The sequence below is a fragment of the Watersipora subatra genome, chromosome 4 (genome assembly GCF_963576615.1).
Source record: "Watersipora subatra chromosome 4, tzWatSuba1.1, whole genome shotgun sequence".
In the NCBI taxonomy this organism is placed as follows: domain Eukaryota; kingdom Metazoa; phylum Bryozoa; class Gymnolaemata; order Cheilostomatida; family Watersiporidae; genus Watersipora; species Watersipora subatra.
Genome location: NC_088711.1, coordinates 61,308,009 through 61,334,835, shown reverse-complemented (window position 1 = coordinate 61,334,835; position 26,827 = coordinate 61,308,009). Strand labels below are relative to the sequence as shown.

The window sequence follows — 26,827 nt, the reverse complement described above, 5'->3', positions numbered from 1 at the left end:
TTGAGTATCTATGTCTATGATAATAATTAAAATTAATAACAAAAAGATCATTTTAAATTGTTATTTTCGTTTATGTCTTTATTAGATCATTCTCAACCTTTGCTTTGTAATAGAGCTAAACATGCTAAAAGATTTTGAAATACTGTGTACTTGATATCATTATGAATAAACTCATAAGTCTATGGTACTGAGTCAATGGTGTGGAGACATTTTTTGTTTGGGTTCAGGTTTATATGCGACAATATTGATGAGTTTTTGTGGTTGATATGCAGTGACTACATACATCCACGAACTTTTGCCTCATAGATAAAAGATGGCATTCAACGGGTTGAGCCTTTCAATATAGAAGTGTTCCTTTTGACTGATTCCATTTGACCAATGGTCTGCTGTCAGTTAATTTCTTACTTGTTTGAGACTAAGGCTAAAAGAGCTAAGGCTAAGAGAGCTAAGGCTAAAAGAGCTAGCCTACAGAAGTCTATGCTTTCCCATACTAATCTTCTGGCTCTCGAGTGGCAAGAACCTTGTTTACTTTGTGTTTTATTTACCGCTGCTCATTGGACAGTATTTGTATGCCCTGGTTATTAACCAATCAGATGCAAGGTAAGTCCGTTATATAAAATCTCTCTAGTAAACCGCTATGAATATAGCGCAACATATTTTTTGTTAAGGTCAAGGTTAAATGTATCAAATTTGAGTAAAGAAACGTGTAACCTCCATTTGCGGTCATCTCTACGATTTTACCAAAAAGCCGTGTTGCCTTTAAGCCAGTACTTGACTCTTTACCCAAATTGTTTTCCAACACGTACATTTATCGATGTAATTTATATAATAATTTATATATAATATAATATTTATATATAATTTGTATCGATGCTCACAATTGCAGTTTTGCAAATGAAAGTGAGAAAGTTGATGAAAACTAAAAGTAAGACAAAAGATATAAAAATGATAAAAAGTATATCATATACAAGTTAAGTTAGTTTAAACTCTACCAATTTACATTAGAGTAAGTTACACCCGTGTACATTAGAGTAAGTTACACCACTTACTTTTATCATCACTTTTACCTCTGAACCTATGAATCGCTGACTTTTCCACGTAATGTCAATAAAATGTTGATTTATTAATTACGACTTTGTTAATTTTGTTTTTACGTAGTTCCATAATGATATGATTGCTTTGTGTTAATGCTATGTGTAAATTCCTGCAGAAGTTGTCATAGATTTTCGGGCTGTTGAACTAATTACCATATCAAGTAAATGACATGAAGAATTAATTTTGTATGCTGTGTTAGCTGTATGTTATTTTTGAACGATTACTAGCCATCGAATATGGGACATACTGATTGTTATCAATTACCTAATTATCAAGTGTTTCACCTTCTCACGTGCCACCCCTATCACGTGTCTATCAAGTAACATTTGCGCTGTGCCTATTATTTGCGTGGTAACACCATATCTATGGTAACAGCATCTCTAGCCACTGTTTGTAGCACTTCTCACACTGAAAGGTATGTTTGGTTGTCAGGCTGCATATCAACATTATTATTTGCCAGTGAGCTCCTGCGAGTGGGAGTACGGGTGGGCTCTATCAATCGGAGTTGCCCTCACTTGTACCGGTTGATTCTCAATTGTTATAACCCTAGAAATAATGTTAGTCGTGTTAGTTGTAATGGCTGAGGGTGTTGTCTCCCCTATCTTTTTTCAGCTGCTGAACTTGGCTCAGGGCTTGTCTTTTGAATAGTCTCTCTTTCTTTTAAGATTTATCTGCTCACTTCTGCAGGGTTAAGCGGTGTGTGCTGGCGTCTTCGTGTGAAAGATAAATGTATTGTTCAGACTGCGCTGGATACTTTGAATTTGGCTAGAGTATTAGAATAAGGAGAAGACATGCTTCTAGTATATGCTGTAACAAACTGGCTGCATCGCTCCGTCAAATGACAAAAGTTGTAAAATGTTTCCTCAAGATTATGTGGGATTGCATTTATAAGCTCTAGAATGAATTTCTCTTGCATTTTCCTGCTACTATCTCATCAACATTGCACGTCAGGATAGTCTGCTGGTACGAGTTGGTTTTTTACTGTGTGATTTTCTCAAAGCCTTTTTTGAGCTTTTCAGAAAAAAATGAAGCAGTTCAGCGATCTTTGTTGAATAAGATGACAAATTAACTGTATTTAACCATGTGCCACTTGAAGTTGTCTTCTCTCAAGAATGAGAGCCACTAATCGGTACACATCGTAATGTAAGTTTCACAAAGATTTTTAGTAGTGGGTATTTGTTACAGTTGAAAGACTTTTGGTTCAGCACAAGAAAAAGCCAACGCAGGTAACCCTCAACCACCTGCAAGGTATGTCACCTGTCACTTATGAGACTGCTGGATGGATAAAGCACTGCAGGAATCACCCAAGCGCTGAACGAGCTATTAGCCTCCTTGCATCCAGCCAACGGTATGTTTCTTAATTTATGCAGACATATGGTACTTTATACGTCGGGCAACCAAGACATCTCCACAAGATTGCTTTACAGGTCTGGTGTGTCGGACATGTTCAATTCTATGACCGGGTCCATGGTGAGCTCTTTTACCAGCACTAGCTCTAGAGGCACTGACACATTGAGGGGTATGAGCAGTGCTCGACGTCTTATTGCCAATCAGGCTGGCATCAAGCGGAGGTCACAAGCTATTCTGGTCAAATACCAGACAGTAAGTGTAGATTGATCTATGGTGTCAGTGTTTCAGATCTCTGGAACTTTATGCTACAACCTTTGCAAACCATTTTGTTGGTTTACTTGCAACAAAATTCACATTACAGTTATTTGGTATCAAAAGATTCACCATGTCTTACTCTGCTGTGCTGTAGGTGCAAAATATGTGGAAATGTGATTACAAGCACTTAAAAACTCAAAAACGGACAGTTAATCGCAGCCATCACAAAACCGCCATAGATTAGAATCTCTTTTCAAAACGGCTCAAATGGGACGTAGTTGTACAAGATGGCTTCTGTTTACACTTTCACGCAACCTCATTCGTCAAAATATTTTCACAAATATATTTCACGCATTCAATAAAACCATGTCTATTGTTCTTACGCGTCTGTTTTATCGTCATTGTAATGCTGTCACTTTCAACACTGATATCTTATAACCTACCGTGAAAATTCATTTAATTTTTTAACCTTAGCTCGAGGGAGTACATATCATTGTCTGATAAACATGACGAGCCTGTTGGTCACCTGTGATAATCAAAAAATGCTGCAGAAATTATACGCGAAGTATTGGGTCACATGATCAGATTACAACTAGGCGATTAGACCAAGCCGAAACAAAACTGTAAAGTAGCGAGCTTCTATATTTGATACGGGGTCTTCGGTAAAACCCGAAGTGTTTGTCATAAACTAGGGCTACGAGAAGTTTTATATTGAGCTTTTTACTGGCCTTTCAATTCACATGAGAACATCAACAACAAAATGTAACATATAATACACTAGAAATGAACAAAACAATAACCAAATGTAATGACTACGTCAGAGAAATAAACTGATTCCGATCTACGGCGGTTTCGTGATGGCTGCGATCAACTGTTCGTTTTTGAGCTTTTAAGAGCTTGTAGTCACATTTCCACATATTTTGCATCTACAACACAGCAGAGTAAGACATGGTGAATTTTTTGATACCAAATAATTGTAATGTGATTTTTGTTGCATGTCAACCTTTAGGGTTTAGTTTTTTGGAAGTTGTCTGCTCGTTATTCAGCATCTTTAACTGTTGATATCTACTGTTACACACTCTAATAAAATACAGGGGCACCTTGACATACGAGCTGCTTAACATAGGAATTTTTCAAAATTCCTAATTGAAATTTGAGCTAAATTTTTTACTTAAAATCTGAGCTGAATTTAGAAACAGGACCTAGGCATGTGCATCAGTTAGTAGGAAGACAGGAGGTTGTAGTCCTACTAGTTTGTATAGACGTATTTCTTTCCATTGGTTTATGTTTATGATCATCATTTGTTTTAATGCCCTAATCGATCACATATAACAAAGTCTTGTGGGCCACCATGGCCTTTAATAAAGTCGTGCTGTCGCAGTTTTTAACGACACTTGCCTGTTGTATTTCCATAATATCCTAAAGAGCAGGCAAATGCAAACTTCCTTGGAAAGGTTTTTGTACAAGCAATCTCAATCAATCAGTGAAAGTTCTGACATCGACACTTACTCCTCCCTTCGTTTCTTCCGTCTCCACCATTCGTTCGCTAGTTTGCTCATCAGTTTTTATGGTAAAAATACTTTTATGCATTTCTAATTGTATTAATAACGTATTTCTTATATTTTGGTTTTTAGTTGAAAAGGATTTTCACATTCAAAGTTACTGTGCGGTCTAGTACATATAATAGTTACAGGAATGGAGTTGTTATGGGGTGGGTTAGGAGCATTTAAGGGGTTGCAACTGATTTAATCTGTTTCATTTATTTTAAATGGAAAATAATTGTTTGAAATCAATGTTTTTTGGAATTTGAGTTTTTGGAATTTATGATCGTGTCGGAAAGGAATTAAACACCTTAAGGTACCACTGTATACTGCGTGCCCTGAATTGTATGTTTTTTTCTGAGTGACAATAAGGCCTGTTGCGACTGCCTTGTGACAAGTGAAGACAACTCATAGTTGTCAATTATTCCTACTGTGAACTGCTTCTTAGGATAGATTACTAGAGGCATTGGTTTATTTCCATGATAACCATACATATTATCTATGGATATATTAGAAATTTTTAACTACCCTCTCCACACAATATGAAAAGTTGGAAGTTTAGAATGCTAGCTGTTGGCTTGCAGTTGATCAACTCACACAATATCTATGTCTATGAATCTTTGCAGGACTCTCTTATTGACAGTCTCTCAAACACAGGGATTCACTTCATCAACCATCTGCTAGCCAATGAGCAGCGAGAGAGTCCAGTGGCAGGGGTACTCAATGTACCGTATGTTAGGGTACAGATCAGGGCTCTCCAGCTACTGCCAGCTATCAGGTTCTATAGGCAAGGTATGTTTTTGGAGTTATCTCATCTCACAATGTTTCTTCTATAACAAATGTTGTGCTGGAATAATACACATCCTTAGTGTACATGCGTTTTGTGTGAAACTCTGTGGCATAAGTTTATTCAAGATTAGCATTATGCAATTCTTTGCTTATACACTGTTATTACTGTTATTATTTGGTCTAATGTTGAGAAACTTCATGTTTTACTGTTTATAGAACATTTAAGTTAACAGCTATGATGCCTGATAACCTTTTTATACACAACAAATAATATGGACTTGTATATGAATACATCAGCCAACTATGTTTGAGGAAGGAACACTGCCCATCAGACAAGAGGCTGGTGCATTAGAAGCTGGGTGAAAATATAGCCATCTACATGACATCACGCCAGTCAAAATCGATAGAATTTTGGCCAATGCATTACAATTTAAACAATTAATGTTGCTGAGATACTGATGCCTAAAGATACAATTTGTTTGTAAAAGATTGATCCAAGTGTTCTCTACACGTGGTCAGTGCAAGAAATGTGGCATTTGGATCAGCTAGCAAAATAATTTTATTAGTAAAACTAAAAAGCAAAAGAGCTAATTATAAACATATTTTTCAAAATTAAGCAATTTGTCCCACTGAACTTGACCAAACTTGGGTATGCCCCAAAAGTTATCTTTTTGGAGGTTCACTATTGCTTAGAACGAGAGGAACTTGTGAAAAAATATCACAAATTATGTTTTATTAGCAAAGCAGCCTTGTAGGAGATAGATGTAGTGTTGATAATGGACAGGGGATAATATTCACTTCTAGGAATTCAACCCAAATTTTTACTAATAATTACATATTGCTGCCAGTCCACTAGTGAAGGGACCTGCTAAATATACCATCTTACAAAACTTTTGGTCATTCATAGGACAAGCATCGTAATATACTAAGTTTATTCAGCAACCAATGTATCAGGTGACATTGCATAGATAATGTACACATCAACTACCTGTTTCTGTCTGTCAATTTTCCTCCCTTCATTATTAGCTTTCTTTCTCACATCCCCAACCTTTTGTATAAATGATTTGAAGTTTGCAGTTTTCACAGGCTAGAACACAGGCTAGAAGCATATTCATTCACAGAGTAGAAGCTTAGTTTATTAAAATAAATAACCTTGACAATTTTTTAGGCTACCCTGAGCACATGGTGTTCAGTGACTTCATAAGCAGGTACTCGCTGCTAGCGGAGGACACTTCCACACACTCAGTGGCACTGGTTGACCAAAAGTCTGTTGTGCAGGGAATTCTCAGCAAAGTAGAGATAGACAGCAGCTATTACAGGGTTGGCCTCAGCCAGGTAGGTATTGTTGTTAGTAGCATGTCAATGGGTGCTTTCTATCTTGGTCAAATGCCTGCTTCTCTGTGACCTAGCATGTGACACGCTCTGATCTTATGTTGTTTACTGCAGGTGTTTCTACGTCCGGCTGCATCAGTCCAGCTAGACCGGCAGCGGGAGCTTCGGAGGACCTTTTATGCTGTCGTTATACAAAAGCACGTGAGACGGTATCTTGCACAGAAATCTATAGTTAAATTACGGGTAAGCAGTCAAATGCTTGTTGACATGCTCGGCAGGTCGTTGGACATTTAGCAGTCAAATGTTCCTTGACATGCTTGGCAGGTCATAGGAGGTTTAGCAGTCATATGCTCATTGACATGCTCGGCAGGTCGTTGGACGTTTAGCAGTCATATGTTCCTTGACATGCTTGGCAGGTCATAGGAGGTTTAGCAGTCATATGCTCATTGACATGCTCGTCAGGTCATTGTAGGTTTAGCAGTCATATGTTTCTTGACATGCACTACAAGTAATTGAGGGTTAATAATTGAATGCAAGTTGACATGCACTGCAGGTAATTAATTCTATACAATGCGTGCAAGTGGTCGTGCAAGTGGTCGTAGTCTGTATTGCCTTGCATCATCAATCAATGTCCAGTCATAATCGCGTCTCTTGAGAAGCTTGTGTGATTTATTACATACTGTATGTTCTACTTCACAAGCGTCTGTTCCAGACCCACCCGTGAGATGGGAGGGTTTGTTCTAGACCCTCCCGCGAAATGGGAATTTCTGCTGAATAGAAACTAGACTTTTTAGAAGTATGAGCTACAATTTTAACATTTTAGAAAAACTTGAAACTGCTATCTAAACTTTCAATTGCTATACATACGAGTAAATGTACATCTACATGCCAGTGTACATGTGGCATGCTTGTATAGTACATTGTAAATACTAGACTGAAATCCTTAAGAGATGAACAAGAACTGAATGGAGAAGCATTACATTGATTGAGAATCAAAGAGGCAACATCAATGCTAAATATTTTAAAGCCAATCAGCAACAGGATAGCAAAATCGTGGAAAGTGCTTATCAATTCTTTAGAGATGAAGGAGGATGGGTGGTCAAATTCCATTTCATAGTTGAAAAATGGCCTTGAAAATTGCATGTAAGAGACTTCATTTTTATCACTGAATGAACCGGCTTCATTGCTAGGGTGTTGATGCTCCCTATTCATGCTTAAAGCCTGGTTCCCATATCGATTGCGAGATCCCGGCGGTAATCTTGCGCAGCAAAACGCTTGTGACGCTAGGCGGCTTCTGTTCACATAAAGCTGCATCGCTAATAACCGCTTAAAAATGTTCGCTCGTCATACCGTTTCGGTAATGCTGACCTTCCCCTGCACAGTGCATTTCGGGAAGGTTTTGCCTGCAGCTTTTCGTGAAATTCGAACAGGGCTAAACTTTTGCGTTGACCGCCGGCAACTACCGGCGGTACCCGACGCGTAGATTCGCATTTCACCGCTGATAGCCTGCGGGTGCTGTCCCCGGTGCTTTGCAGCGTATATGAGAACCAAGCTTTAGTGATGACACTGATAATGTATTGCTGTACGCATCCAAATGAAGGCCACAGGTGATGGAGAGAATACCCTGGAGTCACCACGGTGACTCCACTACACTAAAAACACTGGTTCTTAAATACATACATGTATAAAATAATAAAATAACACTGGTTCTAATTTGTTTAAAGTAAGAAAACAACTACAGTTTTTAAGCATAAGTTATCATTATAAACTGGCAATGAAGATGCTCGAGTAACAAGTAGGAGGGACTGCTATATTATATTTCCCTAAGCATCCTGGATATATCGAGTACCAAGGTCTACCAACTCACGTCTCTTTTTCTGCCATATGGACTTAAAGCTAACCATAGCCATCAAGTTCTTTGAGTGAAGAGAGCCTGTAGACCAAGACCATTCCATAAAACCTGCATTCTTGCATGCAGCTTGTGCCAGTCTTAGAGCCTAATGCTAGACTTATTACCATTGTTTATTACCATTGTTAATATTCATGAATGATCATAAAGGGGATGTGATCTATAATAAGGTTGCTATATTTATGTAGACCCGTCATAAGCTCTATTATTTAGCCATGCAGCACTCCTACCTTAGCCTTTTCTGACTGTATAGTGATTGATTCTTGCTTGCTACGAGAGTCAGGATTGTTTTGTTCATGTAACGAATCGCTCTTTCTGCAACAGGGTTCACATATTTGCCAAGTTTTTGGACTTGTGATATGCTGTTGATTGTTCTCTATCGATCAGCCAAATTTTGTGCCCTTACATTTTTGTATGATAGCAGAAAGCTAGCAGCTGACTTGAACAGGGGTGGATAAACTCGTCATTTTATTTGGGCATAGTTACCCCTTTGTACAGAGGTGTCTCAGATACAGTTGAATTGTGTTTTAAACTTTCTAGGATATTAAATTTTATTCTTACAAAATTATTGCTTCTAGATACCAACAAGTTTTAAGATACAAAATCCAAGTGAACATTATTAACATTACACACTACTAAATATATTAGCTACAGCGAGTATGGTTGGGCAACTCCACATTTCTTTGCTGCTTTCTCATCACATAATGGTGTTGCTCTGATGACAGTAATTGAAGCCTGGTTCAAATTTTCCAAAAATATAAACATGCTTAGAGAATTGCTGATGAAGCCTTCTTGTAGAAACTGCTATGTTGTAGTGAAATATCTTATGTTGCCTTATTATTCATACTAATACGAGAGTAATAATGATAATAAATAAAATGCTGCTTCAACAGCTTGAGTATATACTATAAGGAGTTTATTCAACTCTTCCTACGGCTGTTTCTGGTTAGAACCGTCCCTCACACTCCTTATTAAATTCCTTTAACAAATATCTTCATAGGGCTATTGTACATATATAATAACATACCTTTTCAAATATTATTTTTCATTATGTTGTTTATTATATTCTACTTAATACGTAGTCTAAAATAGCATTGAATGATTTTTTCCTATTAATATGTTAAATTGGATTTTTTATTATTTTGTCGCAAATTTTTATATCATTTCTGGATTCCCAAAAGTGTTTTGTGATATTTACTATGAATAATGCACTTTGAGGCAGTAGAGTGAATGAAAGTTGTTTCTCAAGTGTGCAATGTAGCCTCTTATCCCTCGTATGTTACCATCAACTGAGCAGACTTATTGTCAGTTGTCTTCTCATGTCATGCGTGCTACTCAAGTGTGTGCTTGTAGCTGAAACACGAGACCATGAAATGCGTACAAAAGAACATTCGGATCTACTTCAAGCTGCGCAACTGGCAGTGGTGGAGACTTTATACTAAGATTAAACCACTGATTAATGTACACCAGACAGAGCACGACCTTGAGGTCAAGGAGGTAGGTATTCGTCTATCTTCATGAACTCTGCTAAGTTATGAGTGATCAGAGTACTGATTGTGGCAGCATAATGGAGATAGTTCAGCTTTTTGAATGGGAGCATGGCATCTTGTAGCACCATTAGCAGAAGTTACTCCTGTTGTATGTTAGATTAATGTTGACCATGACCTGGCAGTAATTCATAGTCAGCAGGTAACATCGGTGTGAAGGCATGATGGTTGTTGTGAACAAGCTAATATCGGGGACTGTCCATGTATTGCAGTCAGCTGTGCGAACCATTTAAACCGAGGCATCTTTAGTGTATAATGAGAATGGGAATTCTTTTATTCTTATTGATGTAGATACATATCATGGTTATTGATGTTGATGTCTATTATTGTATTTGTTACTAATGTAGATGTCTATTGCTGTTGATCTTGCTGTCTATTGCTGTTGATCTTGCTGTCTATTGTTACAAATATAGAAGTCTATTGCTATTGACGTCACCCTCTATTGTTACTAATATACATGTAGATCTCTATTGCTATTGATGTTGCGGTCTATTGTTACAAATATAGGTGTCTATTGCTATTGATGGTAATGTCTATTATTGATGTTGATGTCTATTGTTTTTACTTTCAGAAAGAGCTCAAGGACCTTCGTTCTAAGCTGGAGAGCGTAGAAGCAGAGAAGAAGGCTTTAAAAAGAGAGTGCAATAAATTTGAAGACGAGGTAAGTGTCTCATCGACACAAGTTTGTCAGTTTCATTTAGTTAGTCGAAATCTGGCCCTATATGTATTATTGCATTTTTCATTGCATTAGTACATTTCCTACATTACTGTGACCTTGTTTATTGGTTAACCAGTGCTTTGCATTACTGTGACCTTGTTTATTGGTTAACCAGTGCTTTGCATTACTGTGACCTTGTTTATTGGTTAGCAAGTGCTTTGCATTGAACCAGGTTTAAGCCTGGCTCCACGATGCATCGCCAATGCGAAGTGTAGATATTTGTTGTGGCTACACACCTCGGCATTACAAAATGATGTGTAGTGTTGACAAATAGTTTGACCAATGATGTGTAGTGTTGACAAATAGTTTGACCATTGAGGTGCACTGTTGACAAATAGTTTGACCAATGAAGTGCAGTGTTGACAAATAGTTTGACCAATGAGGTACAGTGTTGACAAATAGTTTGACCAATGAGAGTTGACCTCAATTGTGCGAAGTCCCTGATATCCCTGCTGCATTTTCCATGACACTTATCTACGTATCATCGCAGTATTTACAATCTAATATGGGCAGCCATATATCCTGTGACAGCAATAACCGTTGAGCAGCTGTTTGTCTTACTATACTTTGCTCAAGGAGAAAACGCTACCCGCCACTGATGAAAACAGCTAAATACAGCAATACTAGAAGTTCATGACATACATGTACATTAAATTACAGAAAAGTATTTTAACATACATGTACTTAACAAATGCTATATCTAAAATCTTTCATGAAATGTTAACATTTGCAATAGTAGCAATCATATAACTATTACAAAAAATTATTTCTTCTCCCTGTATGAATAGTTGTTAGTGTGAAGCACTTTTTTCGTCGTCATTCATAAGCCAATCTTATGAATGACGCCATGTTTTAACCCGATCAAGTTTTGGTGATTTTAATCTTGTAACATCCTGGCAGTCAGATCACCTTAAACATCAAAAACAATCACAAATGATAGAAAAATACCGAAACTTTTTATTAGAATATGCTGAAACTTTGTGTAAATTCATCATTAATATGATTGCTCAAATATGTGGTGCTTAGGTAGGTTCAAGTCTGTTTCGCTGACCTTACTGCCAGATTTCAAAATCTTGCTATGCTGATCTCATGCCTTATGCTGTGAGACCCGGTCTCGCCGATTTATGCTGTCGGTTGTCTGCTGAGTCAGCGGGCGCCTTTTTGTCTCATGAATAAGTCTCATGCATGCATACGTCTCTCCCTATCAAACTTCCTTCATATATAAACAGGCATGGCACACTTTCCCTGTATATTATCTGCTCAACTCTCATCCCAACAGGATGAGTAGGGTAAGCTTTGCCTTTACTACCTAATTCTAGTTCAATTTCTTACAATTGAGCTTTGTTTGCCTGAAGGATAGACACGTACATAAATCAGAGGCATATCGCTTCAATTTCTTAGTTTGTCCTGTTTTTCTTTGTATTTTACCATTGGGGTAGTTAATGGGCACCTCTTTTATTCTGTATGTAGCCTGCATTGCTTTATGTAGATGACATCTATGTATTGCACTCGCTTATTGCACCTGTGTATTGCATTGGCCTATAATACTTGTGTATTATGTATGTTGCATATTTATTTCACCCCTGCTACTTGTACCGTACCTAAGGTATGTTTACACCCAAAACCCTTGTAGTTTTAAATTACATAAGACAAGAAACTTTTATTTAAATAATGAAGTACACTGGTATTAGTTGCTAGCATTCATTCTGCACTGTTTTCAGTATTTGATTCTCATGTATCCCACATTTGCTCATGACACTTTCCATTCACTTATATTCCACTTGACCAAAGATCTGTGCAGGCTTCGTAGTTTAGTTTGCCTCTTTGGACTCACTTTTCTGTAATTTGCAATGACTTTCATACCCACAATTATGGTTTACGTTGCATTTATGTCGTCTGCTTTTTATCTTGTGTTCTCGATGACCAATCAGATCTTTTCACGAAAGTTTAATTACATGTTTTCCCATGATCTTCTGTTTCCAACTTCTCTCACCTAATAGTTGCAATGCTTTTTATTTAGCGCCATTTGCCACATAATTTCTCAACGTTATCAAATCTTTACTATAATAAGAGCCTCATCTGTCTGTCCGAAGCCAGGATTGGAAGTTACGATAAAATATTGCTTTCAGTGAGTGTCGAACTCATAACACTCATAACTGTAACAGTATCTACCACTCGACTGTTACAGTGTTAGACACTGTTACACCTGCAGCAGTTGACTGGCGAGTGGTATTTCACAATACTTAATTGTACACATACTTATTCTTTCCACTTTATCGACACAACTGATGATCTCTCATAGCATACTAGACCACCAAGGCACTAGTATATATAAAATTTAAACAAAATTAAAAAGAAAGTTAGACCTATTATTCTCCAGCGCGTGGACCTCAGTCTAAAGTCCGCTCAGGCAGCTTAAAAGGTAAAACTAAAACACTAAGCGTGAAGTTTGTTTGATTTTTCATTAATATTTAAAGACAACGAATACGCAGTGTCGTCCTCTAATCCATGATTAATTCTATTGGTCAGCTCTACAGGTAAAGGTTGCATTGCAAATCACTAATCATACGACAAACTAAATTGTAATTTCTTCAGAAGATGTAATTGCAGAAAGTGTAGTGACACTTTTAGAATTAAGTTGAGGTGCATTTATCTCAAAGGAGTTGACTACATTTTCCTGTGTGTCTTCCCATGAGCAACCATACGAGGTCTTATCCAAAAGTTCCCGGCATAGAGTTGTATACTCGTGCATATTCACACGATGGAAAAACCCATTGCAGGGTTGGCTGGGAAACACCTCTGGAGTGTTGTCACAAAATTTCAGGTTGCTATGACAATGCGTTCTCATGTGAGCTAACGATATGTCAAGGTCTGTCCGGTGCTTCCGTCTTTTTTTTTAAACAAATTATCGTCATACCTAATCAAACGGAACAGCGCATTTGCATTAAATTTTGTGTGAAAATAGGAAAAACAAGGATATTACGACCTTTAAAATAAAGTTTTGATCATTCTTGAAAGCTTCCTTAAAATCGTTGCAAGCGTGCATCCTGAGCTCGTTTTGGTCATCAGTCAGCAAGCTTGGCACGAACTTTGCTGCGACTCGTTTAATTTGTTAAAAAATTGTTTAAATTGTCAGTTAAAACTTTTTGAACAGTTTTAAAAATAAGTCCAGTCTCTCAAGATATCTGTAATGGTTAAACATCGATCTTGCATGACTAGTGACCTCACACTGTCAATTTACGAGCAGGTTCTTGCCGACGCTGGTCTGCCAGGCCTCGCGTCATCTTCGGTGCTGTCTCTACCTTCACAAAAACGTTTGTACCACTCAAAAATTTGTGTTTTTATAGACCAGCATCTTCAAAAGCAATAGTTAACATTTCAACTGTCTGAGTACTTGTTTTCCCTAATTTCGCACAAAATTTAATGCAAATACGCTGTTCCGTTTGATTAGGTATGACGATAATTTGTTTAAAAAAAAAGACGGAAGCACCGGACAGACCTTGACATATCGTTAGCTCACATGAGAACGCATTGTCATAGCAACCTGAAATTTTGTGACAACACTCCAGATGTGTTTCCCAGCCAACCCTGCAATGGGTTTTTCCATCGGGTGAATATGCACGAGTATACAACTCCATTCCGGGAACTTTTGGATCAGACCTCGTAGACTGTTCAGCATAGCATTCTTCTTGAGATGAACAGAGAACTGTAGGAGTTGTCTACACTGCATTTAAAATGTGCATAGTTAGTTGTACTCTAATGCAATAGAACACTGTAAATATATCAATTGTATACAGATTCAGTTACAGATTTCTGTAAGCTTTGAGTTGAGAGCATTAATATTTAGTATTGTAAATGTCTATTAACTAAAATAGAAACATTATTCAATGTTTTTACACAGGTTTACTTACATGGGAAGTACATGCAGATTACCTGGGGGAGTACATGGGGAATAAAATTTCACGAACTAAATGTACACTAACAAACACAAATCTTGAGTCACTTTTTGACAATGAACAATAGCAGTTGCTGGCTGATCAACACTTCATTTGGTTCTTAAACCCACAACTTCTAGGTCATAGAAGCGCCTAGCAGAACCAAATACTGAAATACCAAATAAGCGGACAACTCCTATTTTCATATGGCTATAACCTTTTAAGGTCGCCGTTAGGTCATATGGTAACCATTGTCAGCGGGATGATTTTTCTCTTGCCAGGTGGTGAGGTTCCAACAGGATCTGGCGCAGGAAACTCAGGTAGCCAGGCAAGCTGTGGAACTCCTTGAACAAGAAACCTCTAATAGACTTGCTCTGGAATCGCAACTCCTCGAGGTCCAGGTAGGCCATTTCCTTTTTCCTGCCCTGCCATTACCTCGGTAGTCTGAACTGAACCTTCGGCTAGACTCCATGATGTGCACTTACCTCAGTAGTCTGAACTGAACCTTAGGCTAGACTCTATGATGGGCACTTACCTCAGTAGTCTGAACTGAACCTTAGGCTAGATTCCATGATGTGCACTTACCTCAGTAGTCTGAACTGAACCTTAGGCTAGACTCCATGATGGTCATGACTCCATGACTCAATATTGTTTGAATAAAGATTTACCATGTTCATTGTATTTTATTGTTTAACCATGAGTTATGAGGAGTTGTCTGCTCCGAGAGAGACAATTATATTGGCTTAAGGGGCCTATCTCACAACCATTGCTCTCTTAGCACAAACATCTATATGGTGCATCGTGTTTTCCAGTTGGGAGAAAATGGAATTTTTGTTGTTGTCATTTTTTAGCATTTCTAAATTGCTATGAACAATAAGACAGTTAATTTCTGTGCTATAAACAATTAATATTCACATTTTTCCCATCTATGCTTTTCGAGTCATAAAAGCAACGTAATTACCGGTGAGTTTTTTATTTTTTATTATATTCGGTCGTGTTTAAGATATTACAAGCCGAGAACGGTTTAAACAAGTTATTCTTTATACCACCATTACATGAACGTAAAGCAATTTCTTTTATGAGATGGATTTTTGCAGTGATGCATGTATATAAGGGTGCTAAATAGATATGACTGCTTTTAAATGTTGTTTTCACGAGTATTTCTACCGTTACAGCCAGCTGATATCGGGTTTCTTATGCTCAGTGGTGTTTTCATATTCATTAGCCTTTCCAACGCCAGCACTTAAAACAACGTGTTAAAATTTTAGTATTATTCTAGTCAAGCCTGCTAATATTTTACACTAGTTACCTTAGGCTATGGTAAGGCTATTTAGAGACGAGGACCACGCATTCCCCAAACTCACAATGACTTATGCTGTATAACAGTAGTTGGTGGCTAATAAAATAAGTTTTGTTAATTTTATTTATAGGAGGCTGCGAAAATAGTCTGAAAAAATTTTCTACAAAAATACTAAAAGATGGAGGAATATATTCCATGTTGATTTTAGTATGCTTAACCTTTTGACCTGTCCTGTTACTGTTTTCAATTGTAGGCTGAGACTGTAAACATCAAACATACGGTTACAGAATTGGAGCAAGAAAATGATAATCTACGGCAGGTGCACCAGGACTATGAGGATTCAAACCCCGATCTCACTGATGGTACACAGTCTATGTTACATACAGGCTATGGCTCACTCTTTGGCCTGTGTTACACATACGCTTGTAAATATGCAGCTATTGCTTGATTTTAGCCAGTCATGTGGCTCTGTTCAAATACGAGCATACGGTGAAGGAGCAGCAGATAAGGCGCCTAGAGATGCAGTCTCAGCACGAGCAAGCCCTGGAGGAGCTGCAGCATGCCAAGCATAAGTCTGATAGACAGGTGAGGACTTGTTGTGGTCTGTAATACTCCGGTTGCTGGCTCTTACACATTGGCAGGAAGTGATGGCAGAAATCACCGCTGTATGCAAATGTTAGCCGAGGAAGATAGGCCCAGATTCATTCAGAAGTAGGTGACGTTTTAAGAAACAGATGTATTGTTTAGGAATGTAAAAAACTTGGCAAATAAAACTTTGCCAAGTCTTCAAAGGATTTGTGAACACACAGAAATCTTTGACCTCAGAAAAAGCAATTTTGAAAACTTTTCATGCCAGCCCTTGTATGTCAGCTGTTACATTCTTGCTATGATGCTATAATAGCATTTTTGCTATGATGCTATAATAGCATTTTTGCTATTATGCTTGGAAATTATTAGTGCTCAGAAATCACGAATAGCTAAGCATGATGTACTTTACTTGCATCCTTTCATATAGGCAAGAATAATTGCCTATATGATAGGATAAGGCCTAGTAAACCAACAGAGCTGTGAACCAATATCTGTTTGTATTATTATGAGTAGATGTTTTAACAGATAGTTGTGTATCTGCAGCTGCATGAGATGGAGCTGGACAGAGATGAGCTACTGCAGACAATACAGAGCCTTAAAAAGAAACTGGAAAAGCAGGCGTGTGATGCGCAGGACCTGAGACGGCGCTGTGAAGAGAGTGACGCTCGGAGTGCTGAACTCGAGAAGAGGCATCGCAGGTAAATTTACTGGCAGCAGGTGCTGACGGGGTCAGCTGTGTGGCTAGAAGCTCATGCACAGTTGTACCAATAGAATATGATTGACAGAAATTTTATAGGTCCTTAAGTTCATTGATATCATAGACCTCTAGTTGACCATCTTTTGCTGTGGCACTAAGGAAGGCAGGGGTCTATGCTGTCCAGCTGGCATCAGGCTTATAAGCTTTAGCCCTTGTAGTCAGTGAGACGGATTCCTAGGAAAACCATTTGTATTTGACCTTGCATCAAGGTCATGGTGCTCGGCTTAAGTAATGTTAGACTAACTGCGGGCTACAAGGAGGAAATACAATTGGTCGGCTTTCCGGTAGATGGTCACCACTGCATTAATAATCTGCTTTGTTAGCTACTTGGTAATTAATAAACTACTGGTGCTAATCAATTCAGATCATATGCAGTACATGTACTTTTAGCTTACTGTTCTCTAACTCACTCTATCTCTCTCTTTGACATCAACACTCCACTATCCAATCAGATTCTTCAATTATGAAAGCAACATTTTGCCTACCTCAAGCCTCAAGGCTTGCAAAAAGTTAAAAATATATTTTGATTTTAAAAAGAACAAGTTCTCAATTCTGAGAAGATAAGTATGTTTTCAGAATTTTTCTTTTTTTGATTTGTACTATAAATATGTCAAGATTTGCCTGTTCTGCTCAGCCTTTACATAGTTGTACATTGAAACAACAATAACTTGGCCTTTTTGCTACTGCCTTCATAGCATTTCATAAACAGAGAATGAGGACTGGGTTCATAGTTTTACTTGAAGCACATCAATTATATCAGTATTTTTATCATATATTTCATTACGTCAGGGTCTTGACTTTCTAATGAGCCTATATTCAATACACAAAGAATAATAGAACTATGAAAAACGGGGTGTCAAAAGTATGTCCTGCAATAAAAAAACACTTGGTTGCGGTTCCCACAATGTGTTGTCATAATTATCATTTAGCCTTAGGTTGTCAATTCCTTTCGCTGCCATTGAGGCTGCGCTTTTCTGTGACAATCGGTGCTGTTAAACCCATAGAGCGCTAATAATAAACTAGCATTATAGATAATCAACAATGCCCAGGGATCGCGCTAACGCCCGACCAATACAAACACATGTTCTGGGTCAATAGATTTCGGGTGATTGTTGGAGTTTGCTTTTTTTCATCCTTTCGTTCATTTTAAACATTTATAGTAATTATTATGACATTGTTTTATATATATGATTCTAAATGCTTTCTAGATATGACTATGCTTTGATAAATATATTGTCGTTGATAAAGGTGATGAAATAACATCGATTAAATTGTGACCTGTAGTGGCGTGGCCCTAAGACTATATGTAAATTGCACTTTCGCAAGATCACGCAATGCTTGAAGTTAATTAGCCTCAGGCATGCCCCTCAGCATCACAATAAAAAAGAGAGCTAGTGCATAATATCATCAGGAAAATATAGTCTGATGCTTGGAATCTGAGCTATTTATCATAGAAATAATCTGTACATGCAGAGCTAATGACACTGATTCCTTTGTCATCTTCATTGGTTCTTTGGAGTTGTCCTACCTTCGCCTGCATTAGCGTCATTATCGTAGTTGATAAATAAGCGGTAAGAGCACACAACACCGAATATGAAAAATGTGATGTCATAATTTCCGAGCCTATACCATTGAACACTTCTCTGGTAGAGCTCTTGGGAAATCCTATAAACGCCAACCAAAGTCTGTCACCATGTCAAACAATGGCTCATTTGAAAGCCAAGATATTGAATAAGCTGAAACAGTACTTATGTAATTGATGTGCTTTAAGGTAAAATATAAAAATTCTATCTGTTGTGTTTATGTAAACTTGGTTTCTTCTAAACGACTTAAAAATGATCAGTAAATACCTTTGCTGACTGTCGCAGTACTAACATAACATGTGCTGCAGTGACCTGCAACACGCAGTAGACAAGAAATATTTAGTAGTGCTGCTCGGTTGCTGAGCCCCAGCTCTACGATCAGTATTAGCAGATATATACAGTAATAATAGACAAGGGTTGTCTCTTGCTATAGCAAATAATTAGACACCCGTGAGTAGATTAGTTTGAATGAAATCAACAAATAATAGAAAATATGAACAGAAATCTTTGGATGCACTCTCTAAAAATCTCTGAAGCCGTCTGATAGTTTATTATGTCGAAGAAAATGAAAGTGATGCAAAGATAAAGGTCTGAAATGGGTGAAGATATAGTCCAAGTTACAGCTCTGTATGCCTGTCAGCTCTCCTACCTACAGTCCATCTCTTGTATCGCCAAGGTTACAACTCAATTTTTTCATCTTTCACTCTAAACAATTTTTTGTTATTGGTTATTACATTGTTTAGTTTCGTACATATAATTTAATTTCGTATTTAGCTTTATATAATATGTCTGTGTTAATGCTATACGCAATTACCTCAAGTATTTATCACTAAGTGTTTGAACTTTAGAACTAGTTAACCAAAACCAATATATTGGTGTAAGAATATTTGCTGCAATATTAATAGTTTCGATATGCGAAGCAATTACTGGAATGGAATAGTTTTGCATGTCGAGGTTTGAGAGATATAACTCTCAACTCAATCTCTCAGTTATAGAGAGATATATCTCTCTATAACTGAGAGATATTAACTCTTTTTTGTATATAACTGCATAATCATTTATATAATAGTGTACTTAACGGTGTATATTATGATGCAATGTAGTGATGTAATATATTATGTATATTACGGTATAGAATAAACTTTAGTTTGCCCAACATAGGATAATCAGACACCCCTTTATAGAGATTCAAATATGCAATGTTGTGATGATGCAATGTTGTGATGATGCAATGCTCGGAATGAAGCCATCTTGCTGTGTAAACGTGCTTTTACTCTCACTGGTACTTTAAAAGATTTATCTGTTCGCATCTACTTCCTTACTCTTCTCTCTCAGTCTGTACTCACAGTAGTAAGCAAGTCAGCCGATTTTCTCTGAATTCTGCAGGTTTGACAATGAGCTCCACCAGCATGCCGATGATATAGCCGGGGAAAAGGCACGGAGGGATCTTCTGCAGAAGGAACGGGATCAGCTGCTGAAGCACAAGTACGCTGTCAGTCAGCAGCTTGAGGTAATATGGTTGTATGTGATGTTTAACACCAGTGATTATATGTGCTGTTTCCTTCCTTGCGCCCACCATGGGTTACTATTGATAGCTGTGGTAGCTTTCTCAATGTGGCTTGTTAATTTATTCAGTTGCAATAAAAACACTCTAAAGTCTCTGTTATGATCGGACCTATCTTAATGCATTCAAATTCATTGGGACTGTCCTTATGCCTGTTGCTATGTGTAAAGGTGTTCAATAGGCCGTCTTTATCTAATCTAGTCGACTAAAATAGCTGCTCAAGTCGCACTTCCATATACCATTATATTGCAACATGCCCGTGCATTTAAAACCTTTAGAATCTGAGGCTATACCTAATTACTTCTACAATTGCACCTCCGATACATGCAAATCACATGAATTTTATAGGAGTCGTTCTCTGTTGGTTTTTAGTAATGAGGAGATAACTCTTTAAGCTTTTTAATACCTCAAGGATATTTTTATTAAGTTGTCACAGTGAATATCTGTATTAAATAGACTAGACACTGCTCAACTCTTTCTGATGTATTTTAGTTGAGCATTTACGCCCTCATTTGATCGAAAACGATTACGAAGCTGTATAAAAGTTATAGAAGTATAGAAGCTGAGCATAAGAACACTGTTTCAACTAGTTGTAGAGCAATAGTTGGAACAATGTTGGTTACATCAGATTTTGTGTAACATAAACATTTTACCTGAGCACCGAATATATTCACCTCAGCTTTTGATAAATTGTTGAATTATACATTAATAATAAAAACAATATGATTCAATTAAACTGCAGGCTGTCATCATATCAGTTAATTTAGCAAATATATTTGCTTTGAGAGTTTTTTCTCACCTCCAGAACTGGTCTGCTTTGATATATAATAATATAGTATTACAACGCTTGTATTTGCAACTACTCTCAATCAATTTAAATAATGTGGGCCGAGTTCTTAACTGTTTAAACTAATACAGAAATTCAGCCAAATTCTGTGACGTTTGCACTTGTACACTACAACCGGTCATGAAGTTTGTAGTGTATCTCAGTTTATGCCTCACTTTGTGGTGTCTTTGTACTTGTGTTTCTGCTATGAGAATGAATATGTGTTAGGCAGCTCTGCTAAGGCCCAACGATGGTGCCAGCTAGCTGGCGGCTCTATGGGTTAGCTTCTCAATACAGTTGTTAAATGCTGCCTCTAGAATTACTGCTGCAGCAGACTTCTATTCACTCCTTAGCACACTCACCTGCCTCTCCATGTCACTTCCACTTGCAAGCTTCATATCTGTAAGGCAAATTAGCATATATGCTGGGAGGGTTTGGTTCAATGACTCTCCGCTTCCTCTTGTCATGCCATGACCTCATGTGTTACGTTATGCCTGTTCTACACACACCCTCTACCTCCTTATTCTTCTACAGATCATGTTCTTAGTGCTGATAGTTCCATGCCGCCTCTGGAGACAGTTCTTTCTAACACTTGTCCATTACATCTGCCTGGTTAGTGTGGGGTACCATAGCTGGAAGGTGTCAGATGCCGTCATACTGAAGGCCTCGTGAGCTGCCATAAGAAGGCTTGCAATTCATAATCCTTATTAGCAAGGGCAATATCACCATTTACCGTGTCATCACTCATCTGTCACTGACAATGATGAAGTTGTATGAAATATGTTTGCATGACACGCATGAAGTGCAACGTGCAGATTTGGAGTCGTGTGGAGCTGCGTTACCATGTGGAGTTGTGTTACCGTGCGAATTAAGTGTTTTTATGGACATTGGCATGATGCCGATTAAGTCTGGCATCTTGTTGAAAAAAAGTAAGGAAATGTACGCTATAGGTCAATAATTAGCGATGCAGATAGCGATGCACGTGTTAGCGCTGCAAACGCGAGAAACTCGATCAAGAAAGGAAGACGAAAGTATTGAAATTGTTTAAATTTGAATTGCTGGCGGGGTATCTTAATGCGCATCATTTGCAAGTGCTGTTTCCATTATTCGCAAGCGTGATGGATTTTCGATTAAGTTTTGCGTTTCGCAAAACTCACTTAGTTTGCGGATTTATGCCCTTTCCATGATGCGGGTAACTTGCGGATTGTCTCAAATTTGTGAATCATGCGCGTCATGGAAACATAGTGATGTATGTGCAGGATTTCTAATATACCGTAAAACCTCTATTTGAATACAGTGCTGTAGCATTCAAATAGGGGTTTTACAGTATGTCTTACATCTAGCCATGGTTCTCCGCGCCGACTCAAATGCAAGCATAGAGCTATTTTGTAACTGATTTCACAATATTGAATCACTGAAAACGTTAATTGCTTTTGCAATAGTTTTACTGATATCAAGCTGGAATAAAACACAAATAACTCGGTGCAAACTATTCATACAACTTGAAAACTGTATTCCTTCTTTGGAAGGCCTAAGCAGCATTTGGTGTAAATTTCACTGTCGTTCAACACGAAAAGCTTTCCACCATTAAACGGTGGAAATGGCAACCTGACCTTTTAACCCTTTGAATTTTAACGGGTGGTATTTCGGCATTGCGTGGGTGTGTCAGAAACCCTAATGACTGGAATACCGGCATTCACATGGCTCTATTTACAAAAGCTGTTTCTAAGTAACAACATAAACCAATCAAATTAATTTTTGCACAGGGCGTTAGAACAAATGTTTTACTTCCATTCCTAACCAATTAAAAATATCTTTATTTTCTTCATTCATTGAATAAAAATTTTACTGGGACGATATGACGAAAAAATTTGATACGACTCGTTTGTTGGTAGGTCATGGATGTTTGTGATGCAGATGAAGAATCATATGATACTAACTGTAATCTTTCTTATTACTTTGAGTCATAAAACGATGATGAACGTTTGCTCGATGAATATGATGCGACTGTAAGGATTTTTATGAGTTTTTAAAATCGTATGAATTTTTATGGTTTTAGCCCGAAGAATTGCGAAACATTTTTTTCTATTTGTCAACATTTGCTTTGTGTTGTTGGATTTTTTACCAGTGTTTTACCAAATATTGGATTATGAGCATATTAAGATATTTTTAATGAAAGTTTCAAAACTTCCTACCATTGGACAATTTGCCCGGGGATACTGACACACATCGGCAAGGACAGCCAGGGTTCAAAGGGACAATAGCGCACAGGCATACCAAAAGGCGTACCAAAAGGCAAACTACCATGTTTATGCTATGAAAAGTTATTACTAACTGTACTGACAACTCCTGTTATTCCAGCTACAAAAAACATTTCACTAGTTTTCTAGCTAGCCCGAGTCTTGGTGTTTGGGGAGCCAATGAGGAGCCTATGCAAACTAGGTCTGTTTCTCTTCATACCTTTTACCTTACAAGGTGACACCTTCCTTCCGTTAACTATTAATAAGTTTTCATGCTACTTTTTAACATCTAAACTAAGTTGTCACTGTTCAAAGTCAGTCATTAGGTTTACACTGAATCATGTATCCTATTCAAATGGGCAATTTGTTGGGCGCTGTCACCTTTTGTCCCTGTTTTTGTATCAGCCCGCCGGCAGTGCATATGAACACAATGCTTAGTGTTTGCATAATTTCCCTTGACAATGCGCCTTTGTTATGCTTGATCTACCGGAGGAAATCTCAGTTTTCAGTTTTGTAGGAAGATCTTTAACGTCTGACTGCAGCTCAGGATCAGCAATTCTTATGGTTCTGTCTGTTCTGGGCAGCGGTCTGCCAAGGTGTTTGAGTGCTGCGTTGATGTGCTTGGACGCTCTCTGTTATCGCGATGGATAGTGTGTGCGCGTGTTACGCTTCCATAATCTCACCTGTTATTTGAGATAGTTGCTTGCCAAATAAGCTGCTTGGAGATTTATGGTGATAAGGGTTTAGAACATCTAGTGAAGGTCTATATGCGATCTTTTTGTGCTAGTCGATGACCCCCTTTGATAATACCTTGCAGTAATTAATTACTGTCATGACATTGGAATGTCATATCTTAACTAAGCTGTGCTATCTGCATTTTAGCTTGCTGAAGACCTGGCCTACTTTAATTTTTTCAAGATTTTCCTTCAGTAGATTATGTCCGCTACGGCCAACCTATTCTTGGGGATTCTGTAATGAGAGCCTTAGTATTTTGATTGGTTGACTTTATCAAGGCGATTTTAACTACTCCATTTGTAACGACTGTCTTGTATTTGTGAAACACCGGTGTAAGAAGCTGACCTCTTAGCTAATCATCTGAAATGGATATAAATATGAACACCGTAAGTTTTGTTGTTGTCTTTCTTGGAAAGGAAGGGACTGGCTTGTGTATTTGCTTATCTCCAATGCTGCAATTATAATTCTTTTCCGGCTGGGAGATCTTTCTCAGTTTGTGTCTTTCTCATAGTTTCTTGATTATAAGTCGTTAGGTTTCATCGTTAGGCTGCATTGAAAGGTTTTTCAGTCCAATTCAGGCAATTACTACAGGTTTGCAAGCTTGCAAGTCCTCGATGTCATGTTTCTATGAGCTTTGCTTTCTGTGTTGGGCTTATGTTGCACTTTAAAGGTAGAGGTTAGATATGGGGTCACAGCAAACAATGTCATTATTGTATCTGAAACAAACAGTCATCAAGTGCCTAGTAGCAGCTGTCTAGCAGCACAAATATGTGGTATAATGACACACTGTCTAACTAGCATTGCTGTAGACATGTGATACCATGAAATCATTCTTCCATACACTTCAGATACACAAGCCGAATCTGTTCACGATCCTATGCAGCTATTCTCAGCATTGGTAATGACTGATCTCGTAGCAAATGAATTATTTCTACTCTTTAATCCTCAAAGACACATGTTCTCATCTGTATAACAACCAATAATATAACACAGGAAGCAGATAATTAGAGGTGACGCTGAGAAATGAATGTTTTGCTAGTCGAGTAATGATTACTTACAAAGCTCTCTATAGTCGTTGAGTGACTGCAGTCCGCAGTGTAAACCTTTGTGCCATGGTATTGATTGGATGAATCTCATTAGACATAAAACTGATGATAGATCGTAGTGATCCTGGTCAGATTACCGCTGCTCCATACCTAATCATCTGTCTAACTAGTCATGTATGGAAAATTCAAGTGGTTGGAAGCTGTAGTAGAATTAGAGCTAATATGTAGAATGTTTGCAACTGGTGTGGGAGTTATTCAGTGTGGGTGGATGGATGAAATTCACATCTGGTATTTATGTGGGTGTCACCACGATATTGTTGCTCAGGCTGAACTTGTCAGCAACTGTCTCTTTATATTGGGTACTTGCTGTAGTCTGTCATAGCATTGAGCTTGTGTGTCTGTCCACCTTTAGTCCATATATTCTTAGAATTAGTTTTGATTTTAGTTCCTGTGAACCAATAAACTTATAGGACAATAGCTATCTAAGATTGACACCATATTACCAACTCCTGATCACATTATTCTGACTTGAGTAACAGTTTCACTCCTGCAGCTGTCCGAGCTATCATAACAAACGTACTGTTTTGAGTTACCTGCCCTTTTCGTGTTTATCAGCTACCAGTATCCCTGATAGGAGGGCTAGTGGCTCCCTATACCCACAAATCTAATCAGCGTTTCCATGGGCTTTAGTTATCTTGTTATGATCATCCAAACAGTGTATGGTGTATATATTTAATGTTGGCTAGAATTTCGTAGGATGTTATGTAAGGGTGTAGCCAAACAGTACCCAACCCCAAGCTTCCAAATTGTGCGGATTTCAATCAAAGTTTCCAATAAGCGAGCTTGTGGGCCAAAACACACTCAAAAAATTACCGTTGGTTCAGCTCTTTCCTGTTCTATTGTCACATGATTTTCATAAATAATGGAGGATTGGACCAAAGTAAATGTTAGATTCACAAGTAATAGTTTGTCCAATCAAATGTGAGCCTCGGTTGCACTTGCCTGATCAACCTAAGCTTCTGTCGGAAGTTATATTCACTTGTCACGTAGCGACTCCATTATCCAGATATTTCATAAAATGAAATTATCTGCTCTGCTCAGAGACCGAATTTGTAGGCATAGTTACTGAACCTCATGAAACATCAAAATATGATTCAAAGCTGCCAACCATAGCCTGTGTTCTCTAAATATATAGCCTAGCTCTTTATGGTCAACTTTTTAATAGTAAGGCATTTATATATAGCATTGTTAGCAGATTACAATTACTGTTGAATAATCCATTCTTAAATCAAATGCTGTTTTTGAATACCCTAGGACACTTATATTTCGCTGGTATTTAGTTTCATGAGTAGTATACAGAGTAAAATTTTGCTGCAACTTAATTTCGCAGCTCTGATGAATGCGAAAATATAGTCATGTGAAAATGAATGCAGTGGAACAAACATAATTAGATTCTTCAAGTTCAGTTCACCGATAAAAAAAAATTTCAATTTGGGACTAGTTTGTAATTGTGAACTGCAGGTAGAATGGTGTGGGCAAGATCGATAATGCAATTTGATAGCTTGCTGCCATTTGTTTCTTGGACTATCAATGAACAAAGCTATTTAATTTGGCGTTTTTGCTCGTTCGTTATGATAGTTTAGTTTTGCACATGAAATTTTTGCGAGACTCCACTGACTCCACGAAAACGCGAAAGTTAGATGAGGCGAATACATAA

The 26,827-nt window shown here is 37.8% G+C and overlaps 1 protein-coding gene across 6 annotated transcripts in view; it reads left to right on the top strand.

Annotated features, from left to right (window-relative positions):
- Nucleotides 1-26,827, top strand: part of LOC137395289 (unconventional myosin-XVIIIa-like) — a 70,341-nt gene that overhangs the window by 30,022 nt on the left and 13,492 nt on the right. For 5 of the 6 annotated variants that reach the window (XM_068082170.1, XM_068082174.1, XM_068082169.1 and 2 more), the window contains exons 14-26: nucleotides 1,493-1,510; nucleotides 2,281-2,443; nucleotides 2,523-2,697; nucleotides 4,868-5,033; nucleotides 6,199-6,365; nucleotides 6,477-6,605; nucleotides 9,625-9,768; nucleotides 10,390-10,479; nucleotides 14,753-14,872; nucleotides 16,025-16,133; nucleotides 16,226-16,356; nucleotides 16,903-17,057; nucleotides 20,086-20,209. In XM_068082170.1, the coding sequence (XP_067938271.1) occupies nucleotides 1,493-1,510; nucleotides 2,281-2,443; nucleotides 2,523-2,697; nucleotides 4,868-5,033; nucleotides 6,199-6,365; nucleotides 6,477-6,605; nucleotides 9,625-9,768; nucleotides 10,390-10,479; nucleotides 14,753-14,872; nucleotides 16,025-16,133; nucleotides 16,226-16,356; nucleotides 16,903-17,057; nucleotides 20,086-20,209 (1,691 nt within the window). The remainder of the gene's footprint in view (nucleotides 1-1,492; nucleotides 1,511-2,280; nucleotides 2,444-2,522; nucleotides 2,698-4,867; nucleotides 5,034-6,198; nucleotides 6,366-6,476; nucleotides 6,606-9,624; nucleotides 9,769-10,389; nucleotides 10,480-14,752; nucleotides 14,873-16,024; nucleotides 16,134-16,225; nucleotides 16,357-16,902; nucleotides 17,058-20,085; nucleotides 20,210-26,827) is intronic. The other variant, XM_068082173.1, reaches the window with a different exon arrangement.